The sequence below is a fragment of the Embiotoca jacksoni genome, unplaced genomic scaffold, assembly GCF_022577435.1.
Source record: "Embiotoca jacksoni isolate LCO1_2020_lvr unplaced genomic scaffold, fEmbJac1.0.p SCAF_76, whole genome shotgun sequence".
In the NCBI taxonomy this organism is placed as follows: domain Eukaryota; kingdom Metazoa; phylum Chordata; class Actinopteri; family Embiotocidae; genus Embiotoca; species Embiotoca jacksoni.
Window position 1 is genome coordinate 109,715 of NW_027185432.1, and position 9,274 is coordinate 118,988.

Sequence of the window (9,274 nt, forward strand, 5' to 3'; positions counted from 1 at the left end):
GACAACAGGTGAGTGAACAACAAGGTTTAGGTCAGGCAGACGGGCTGGCACACTGGTCGTTGAACTGCAACAGGTAGACCACAGACTGGAATCAGAACCAGATGAAGAGTAACAGAAGCTAAACTTACTGTGAGTGCTGCAGTGTGGTACCAGGTGAGCTGACGGAACGGACTGACGGTGGAGTGAAGTACCGGGATTGATATACCGCTGGGCGGTAATTAGTGGAACTGGACGCAGCTGTGCCAGCTGATCAGAGGAGTGGTAGTAAGGAGTATCTGGAGGTGGGCAGTGGAGAAATAGACGCCCTTTAGACACAGACCAAAACACAAACACAAGCAGAATTAAAACTGCAAGCAGTGATATACGACCTTAAACATCAACTTCCTGTGTCACGGCGAGACATCAAACTTTGCCGCATCGTCACGGCAGCTTCCATTAACAAAGTCGAACGAATGTCTCAATATATTATCAACCACATGTTTAGGTTCTTGTGACCTGACTTTGTGTTCATGTGATCAACCAGTTCGACGTAGAATGTGAAAGTATGAAGAGTGTCATTTCCAGTGGCCAACAGGGGGCGCTATGACTATGAGCGAATATCACCACACAGGGGTCTTCAGGGCGGGTCTGTTATCGTACCTGTGATGTTTGGAGAAGGTCGGTCCATGTACATGAGATTTAAAGCAACTGGTAGTTTCATGGCGAGACGCTCAAAATGGCCGTCTCTTTATGGACACACGCATTGACGGAAACGAATTATTTTGATAAGATTTAATCTCAAACATGTTTTCTATCCACAGAACCTAAATTCAAGTCGGTGCGACAAAATCCCTCGGACTAGTTCGACAAAGTACAACGTGTCAGAATCGCCCAAAATGGCGACTAAATTAAAAATGGTGGACTTCCTGTCGAGTTGACATAATGGTGCAATGTGCGTCTAGGTGTGATACACGTATCCACCGGATTTCGTGAATTTAGGTAAATGTGGCCGCCAGGGCATCTCTTTAGGGGGTGCTCTCGAGCCATTTGGCCGCGCCCACTCGCGACTCCACTAGAATACTAAATTTTTCATCGGGAGACATATGTTTATCCACTTTCATGAGTTTTTGAATATGATAAAGCTTCCAAAAAGGCAAATCACTTTACGTAAGAATAAGAACGTCAAAGAAGAAGAAAAAGAAGATTTTTACAAAAAACAATAGGGCTTCGCACCATCGGTGCACGGGCCCTAATGACCATCGATCGGTCTCGTTCTGGGGCTCCACGCAAGATCTGGCCTCATGGGGTATGACAAAGGTGAGGGATCAGCCCAGAACTACACGGGAGGAACTTGTTCATGACCTCAAGACAGCTGGGACCACAGTCACCAAGAAAACCATCAGTAACACACTACACCGTCATGGATTAAAATCCTGCAGTGCTGCAAGGTCCCCCTGCTCAAAAACCACATGTAGAAGCCTGTATGAAGTTTACAATGAAGATAGATAGATAGATAGATGGATGGATGGATGGATGGATGGATGGATGGATGGATGGATGGATGGATGGATGGATGGATGGATGGATGGATGGATGGATGGATGGATGGATGGATGGATGGATGGATGGATGGATGGATGGATGGATGGATGGATGGATGGATGGATGGATGGATGGATGGATGGATGGATGGATGGATGGATGGATGGATGGATGGATGGATGGATGGATGGATGGATGGATGGATGGATGGATGGATGGATGGATGGATGGATGGATGGATGGATGGATGGATGGATGGATGGATGGATGGATGGATGGATGGATGGATGGATGGATGGATGGATGGATGGATGGATGGATGGATGGATGGATGGATGGATGGATGGATGGATGGATGGATGGATGGATGGATGGATGGATGGATGGATGGATGGATGGATGGATGGATGGATGGATGGATGGATGGATGGATGGATGGATGGATGGATGGATGGATGGATGGATGGATGGATGGATGGATGGATGGATGGATGGATGGATGGATGGATGGATGGATGGATGGATGGATGGATGGATGGATGGATGGATGGATGGATGGATGGATGGATGGATGGATGGATGGATGGATGGATGGATGGATGGATGGATGGATGGATGGATGGATGGATGGATGGATGGATGGATGGATGGATGGATGGATGGATGGATGGATGGATGGATGGATGGATGGATGGATGGATGGATGGATGGATGGATGGATGGATGGATGGATGGATGGATGGATGGATGGATGGATGGATGGATGGATGGATGGATGGATGGATGGATGGATGGATGGATGGATGGATGGATGGATGGATGGATGGATGGATGGATGGATGGATGGATGGATGGATGGATGGATGGATGGATGGATGGATGGATGGATGGATGGATGGATGGATGGATGGATGGATGGATGGATGGATGGATGGATGGATGGATGGATGGATGGATGGATGGATGGATGGATGGATGGATGGATGGATGGATGGATGGATGGATGGATGGATGGATGGATGGATGGATGGATGGATGGATGGATGGATGGATGGATGGATGGATGGATGGATGGATGGATGGATGGATGGATGGATGGATGGATGGATGGATGGATGGATGGATGGATGGATGGATGGATGGATGGATGGATGGATGGATGGATGGATGGATGGATGGATGGATGGATGGATGGATGGATGGATGGATGGATGGATGGATGGATGGATGGATGGATGGATGGATGGATGGATGGATGGATGGATGGATGGATGGATGGATGGATGGATGGATGGATGGATGGATGGATGGATGGATGGATGGATGGATGGATGGATGGATGGATGGATGGATGGATGGATGGATGGATGGATGGATGGATGGATGGATGGATGGATGGATGGATGGATGGATGGATGGATGGATGGATGGATGGATGGATGGATGGATGGATGGATGGATGGATGGATGGATGGATGGATGGATGGATGGATGGATGGATGGATGGATGGATGGATGGATGGATGGATGGATGGATGGATGGATGGATGGATGGATGGATGGATGGATGGATGGATGGATGGATGGATGGATGGATGGATGGATGGATGGATGGATGGATGGATGGATGGATGGATGGATGGATGGATGGATGGATGGATGGATGGATGGATGGATGGATGGATGGATGGATGGATGGATGGATGGATGGATGGATGGATGGATGGATGGATGGATGGATGGATGGATGGATGGATGGATGGATGGATGGATGGATGGATGGATGGATGGATGGATGGATGGATGGATGGATGGATGGATGGATGGATGGATGGATGGATGGATGGATGGATGGATGGATGGATGGATGGATGGATGGATGGATGGATGGATGGATGGATGGATGGATGGATGGATGGATGGATGGATGGATGGATGGATGGATGGATGGATGGATGGATGGATGGATGGATGGATGGATGGATGGATGGATGGATGGATGGATGGATGGATGGATGGATGGATGGATGGATGGATGGATGGATGGATGGATGGATGGATGGATGGATGGATGGATGGATGGATGGATGGATGGATGGATGGATGGATGGATGGATGGATGGATGGATGGATGGATGGATGGATGGATGGATGGATGGATGGATGGATGGATGGATGGATGGATGGATGGATGGATGGATGGATGGATGGATGGATGGATGGATGGATGGATGGATGGATGGATGGATGGATGGATGGATGGATGGATGGATGGATGGATGGATGGATGGATGGATGGATGGATGGATGGATGGATGGATGGATGGATGGATGGATGGATGGATGGATGGATGGATGGATGGATGGATGGATGGATGGATGGATGGATGGATGGATGGATGGATGGATGGATGGATGGATGGATGGATGGATGGATGGATGGATGGATGGATGGATGGATGGATGGATGGATGGATGGATGGATGGATGGATGGATGGATGGATGGATGGATGGATGGATGGATGGATGGATGGATGGATGGATGGATGGATGGATGGATGGATGGATGGATGGATGGATGGATGGATGGATGGATGGATGGATGGATGGATGGATGGATGGATGGATGGATGGATGGATGGATGGATGGATGGATGGATGGATGGATGGATGGATGGATGGATGGATGGATGGATGGATGGATGGATGGATGGATGGATGGATGGATGGATGGATGGATGGATGGATGGATGGATGGATGGATGGATGGATGGATGGATGGATGGATGGATGGATGGATGGATGGATGGATGGATGGATGGATGGATGGATGGATGGATGGATGGATGGATGGATGGATGGATGGATGGATGGATGGATGGATGGATGGATGGATGGATGGATGGATGGATGGATGGATGGATGGATGGATGGATGGATGGATGGATGGATGGATGGATGGATGGATGGATGGATGGATGGATGGATGGATGGATGGATGGATGGATGGATGGATGGATGGATGGATGGATGGATGGATGGATGGATGGATGGATGGATGGATGGATGGATGGATGGATGGATGGATGGATGGATGGATGGATGGATGGATGGATGGATGGATGGATGGATGGATGGATGGATGGATGGATGGATGGATGGATGGATGGATGGATGGATGGATGGATGGATGGATGGATGGATGGATGGATGGATGGATGGATGGATGGATGGATGGATGGATGGATGGATGGATGGATGGATGGATGGATGGATGGATGGATGGATGGATGGATGGATGGATGGATGGATGGATGGATGGATGGATGGATGGATGGATGGATGGATGGATGGATGGATGGATGGATGGATCTTGCAATGTTCTAATGTGTGTGTCCCAAAGCCTGTTTCTGGACTCCTGCTTGTTTCAGCCAGACCCCGCTGCACCCCTGCAGCTCTGGACTCTTCTGCAACTTTGAGACTGGCTCTCCGTGCCTGCTTTCGGGTCCTCATTGGGCCACATATCACAACATACCCAGCTTAGAAGCAACTTCTGTCTATGTGGTTGGAGCTCTAATTGTTTTCTGAAATCTGCTGAAGAGCGGGTGTCGACGCTGTTAACTCCTCACCACTTTTTTAATGGCTCCACTCTGGCTTTCGCACAACCATTTTAATAATCCCAAATTTCAAATCGCACGTCAAAACAGCAGTAAATTGAGGTGCACCGTGTATGGGCCAACATGACTTTCTGTAGCTGCGTGCAGTAACACGACTACTTTCTAGTCACAAAGTTACCAAAATGGACCATAAACATCATAATGTTATGAATAAAGCAGCCATCAAAGGACAAAGCGGCAGTTCAACGAGGCTTAATGCACCGAAACATGATTTAAAATCATATTATACAGCTATTGTGACAATAATGATGCTCTCAGATCTGCAGACATCTGCTGGATCTGGTCAGAAACAGCAATGTTTATCTGGAAAAGTATTTAAAATAGAAACCAGGGGCCGTATTCGTCTTTGAGAGCTCCTAACTCAGCCTAATTTTTTTTTTACAATTTTGATTTACATGAGACAAAGTGACTTAAATTATGGCACACATTTATTGAGTGTATTATACAGTACAAGGACACTTTAATGGTCACACAGAGTAAAGAACTGAATAATTTACAAATGCATTTTGTTATGGAAGGTGTGGGGCATAATATGCCACGAGGTTAGAGCAGTGGTCCCTTCAAAAGTGGTCGCTGGTGTGTTTTCCACAGTGATCATGCTGTTCAGAGACTAGAAGAGCGTGAAAAGGCCGGGCTCGGTGGTGCAGGTATTCATCGTGGTTGGTAGAAAACTATGAGAAAAGTCAACGTATAAGATGAGAAAAGTAGCACAAGAAACAAAAAACCCTGACACGAACTACGATCCCCAATAGGTCCAATAACGCGTATTCTTGGAAAAAAAAAACTGAGCCACGTTAACCCCTGACAGGAAAGATTTCCAATATATTTCTTTGCTGAACAATACAAAAAAAATACTGAATGCAGCACAGCAAGTTTCAATAAAATGTCAAAAGATTATCACAAAAAATAACCACACAGATCATATGATGTGTGCATGCGTACAGTGTCAGGTCTCACCTGAAGGAAATGGGAAGGAGCCTTGATGGTTGCACCCAGCTCCCTTGCTGGCCCAGTGCTGGATTCAGGAAGCAGTTGCAGGGCTCTGAACACAGCTGCAGCATGCTCCACTGCTGGTGAAAAATTGATGAATTTGATGAAAAAAAGCATAATACAAGGCAGTTCCATAAATTAGATGGTTTTAACTACAAGATCATGAACACACCAGCTGACCGACTGAGCCCTGTGGGATTTAGAAGCCTATATTTTCGCACACCATGCCAAGGTCACTTATGGGGGACCAATTGTCTGTAATGTGTCAGATACTTAACGTGTTTCTACTCAAACACTGATGTGTTGTGGGGATGCCGTGAATGTACCAGAGTAGAGGACTATTTTCCTGGAAAGGTTCAGATCTGTCCTCAATATTCCGTTACCACAGTCCTTCTACATACAATACATGCTGACAATGAACGTACCTGTTCAGTTGTCTGTGGATGGGTGGTCTCTGAGAGGACAGCAGGACAGGAGACTTTCACAGGGCTCACCTGCAAGAAATCCACAAGAAAACCGTTTAAAATTTTGAAAACCATTTGTGTCATGGCTTTGATGTAAACACTGCATATCTGGACACAGTAGAGTCCCTCAACAGAAATAAGAGTTGAATTAGATTCTAATAGTTTCAAATGAACTATTCTGCAAACGCTGAACAATGTGTAGTTGTGCGACATACTCGTATTCTCCACGGGTAGTCTTCACCTTTGTAGGCGTACGTAATATCTTCTCCTTCTTTTATATCTTTAATGGCAAACAGACAGAGGTGCTTCTTTCCGTCAACAGCAATTCTTTTCATCCTACAGTTTGGATGTCTGTGCTCATCATTGACGAGCCGTCCAAACGATCCATCGTCTCTGGAGGCATCAATACTTCAAAAAAAAAAAGACAGAAACAAGAGAAAAGAGGAAAACATCTGGTTACAATTCAATTTATTTACATTGCAGGATCACATTGTTAAATATTGAGTAAAGTTGTTAGAAGAATAAAACTAAAATCTTACCACCATTTTTTCCCTCTCCACTTGAATGGCAGGAAAAATGCAGTGCATGCTGGGTGGTACACTTTTCTTCTTCTCTGAGATTCAGCGTCGCTTATCATATCTCCCCGGTATTCAACCACAAATTCTCCTTTGCAGAAAGGTCTCAGAGCAAATATACCACGTCCTATAAGAATAATGAGGAAATAACAAAACAGGAAACCTGTGATTCTACCGATTAAAAAATATTGAAGTGTATTCATTTGATGGTGGCTTGATTGAGTTAAACTGCTAACTAGTGCTTCTTTTATGTAAAGTTTTACAGTGATCATCATATAGATATATATTATATACAATCGTACCTTTCACTGCATTGATGTACTTCACCTCTAATTTCAATGTTTTGTCCGTCTTTGAACGAACGTGCTTCATGGCATCTTTCAGAGGACTGATGTTCATTGTCATTTCAAACTGCGGAGAAATACATAAAAGGTGAGATGGCATCGACTTCAATTATAATTCAAATTAAATCCAAAAATTGTTAGCTGAATAAACTATATTTAATTATTTACCTGTACATGCATAAGTGAGGAACAGGGGATGGATATTGTTAAGATGTTAATGATTCAACACTCCAATCACACTTTAATTGGTTCTTTGTTTTTAGAGTGTACTCTCTAAATGTCGTTAATGTTGCAGTACATGTTATCTTGTACTAGATAACATGTACTGTGTGCGATTCTGTGCTAGGTTATGTTTACAATAATACAACATATATGTATGCCATATCATATTACCTATATATAGGTCGTATTATCAACTATTAATCCTAAGGGGTAGACGAAAGGCTGTGTTTGTGAATGAAGGTGTAGACAACAGGGTGTGGTTGTGAATGAAGGTGTAGACAAAAGACTGTGTTTGTGAATGAGAGTGAAAGTACTTGGCCAAACCAAAAGGTCACAGGAGGGGGTCGGCAACCTGTGGGGTCACATACTGTTGTTCTTTGAGGCATAAACAGGAACAGACGGCTGACACATATTGGCTTTGTACTAGCAGGAGCCCAAGTCCAACAACTGCAACATTAACGAAATTCAAAAAATTTCTTTGACCATATTTTTACTGTGCGATAGCAAAAACACACTAGTCCATGAATATCTTTTTTAATCAGATATCTTTGTTCCAACCAGACTGAGCTAGCTGAGCAGTTTAGTGTTTCTATTTTCTGTATTTATTCAGTTGGAGACTAGAAATCCTCTCTTTTTGCTGGGTGGTTGCTAAGGGTCGGACTACTTCCTGGAGTAGTAAACATTGCATACGTTACATAAGAGTCCCCACAGTATTTGATTGCATGTTTTATTTAGATAATAGTGTTGTTTAATCGCAATATTACAATTACAATATGAGGGGGGGGGCACCTATTTGCGCATTTTGCGTTCATGCGCACACACACTACAATGCCATTGTGGGAAGGAAAAACGGATGCACAATTTGTTTTAAAGCTGTGTTGTTATAAACATCGTAACATGTTTTTACACTGTAATTAAACAGCGGGACCTCAACGGTTTCACTGCAGGTCAGCGAAACCGGAAGGAGAACCACCAGAACCACACACTGTGGACATGTTGTAACACCGTCCACAAACAATAAGCCTGAGCTGAGCGGTGGCATGTTTGTTTGTTTGTTTGTTTGTTTGTTTTCACAAACAAAAATTGACAAAACAACAACATCGTTATGGAAAGCAACAGAGGTGCATTTCCAGCAGTTTTTAAAGCTTTACTGTCATGAATTAAACCGTAAATAAACACATGGACTCTCAAACAGCGCGACCTCAACGGCTTCACTGCCGGACAGTCGGCGAGTCGCATAGCATGCAGGTACGTACACACACACACACGCACACACACACACACACACACGCACACACACACACACACGCACACGCACACGCACACACACACACACACACACACACACACAAACCGCGCTTTAGCGGGAAACTTACGGTAACTGTCCGGGACTGTCTGCTCATCTTCGGCTCCAGGGACGTGAAGACCACCCTCTTTCATCGGAAGCTCCGTCGTCCATGAACTCCAGTCAATGGCCGTC

At 45.0% G+C, this 9,274-nt stretch overlaps 1 protein-coding gene across 3 annotated transcripts; it reads right to left on the reverse strand.

Moving 5' to 3' along the window:
• Window positions 1-223: 223 nt before the first annotated feature.
• Window positions 224-9,259, reverse strand: LOC138215493 (N-lysine methyltransferase KMT5A-A-like). Of its 3 annotated transcripts, none has more exons than XM_069177687.1 (7): window positions 9,171-9,259; window positions 7,531-7,639; window positions 7,193-7,355; window positions 6,869-7,061; window positions 6,615-6,683; window positions 6,157-6,269; window positions 224-305 (listed from the first exon to the last, which is right to left on the reverse strand). In XM_069177687.1, exons 1-7 carry the CDS (start codon window positions 9,195-9,197, stop codon window positions 251-253), a joined length of 729 nt encoding a protein of 242 aa, XP_069033788.1. In that variant the 5' UTR covers window positions 9,198-9,259; the 3' UTR covers window positions 224-250. The 3 variants fall into 3 exon arrangements, with proteins under 3 accessions (XP_069033788.1, XP_069033787.1, XP_069033786.1); XM_069177686.1 differs by lacking the exon at window positions 224-305 and adding an exon at window positions 5,627-5,870 and having other exon boundaries at window positions 6,157-6,266; XM_069177685.1 differs by lacking the exon at window positions 224-305 and adding an exon at window positions 5,627-5,870.
• Window positions 9,260-9,274: the final 15 nt, after the last annotated feature.

Excerpts from the sequence above, each read along its gene's own strand:
- LOC138215493 (XM_069177685.1), bottom strand. The coding sequence starts at position 9,197 with ATGAGCAGACAGTCCCGGACAGTTACC. Across the intron at positions 7,640-9,170 it reads GACAGTCCCGGACAGTTACC|TTTGAAATGACAATGAACAT; the intron begins GTAAGTTTCCCG and ends ATTTCTCCGCAG. Across the intron at positions 7,062-7,192 it reads TGGAGAGGGAAAAAATGGTG|TATTGATGCCTCCAGAGACG; the intron begins GTAAGATTTTAG and ends TTTTTTTTGAAG.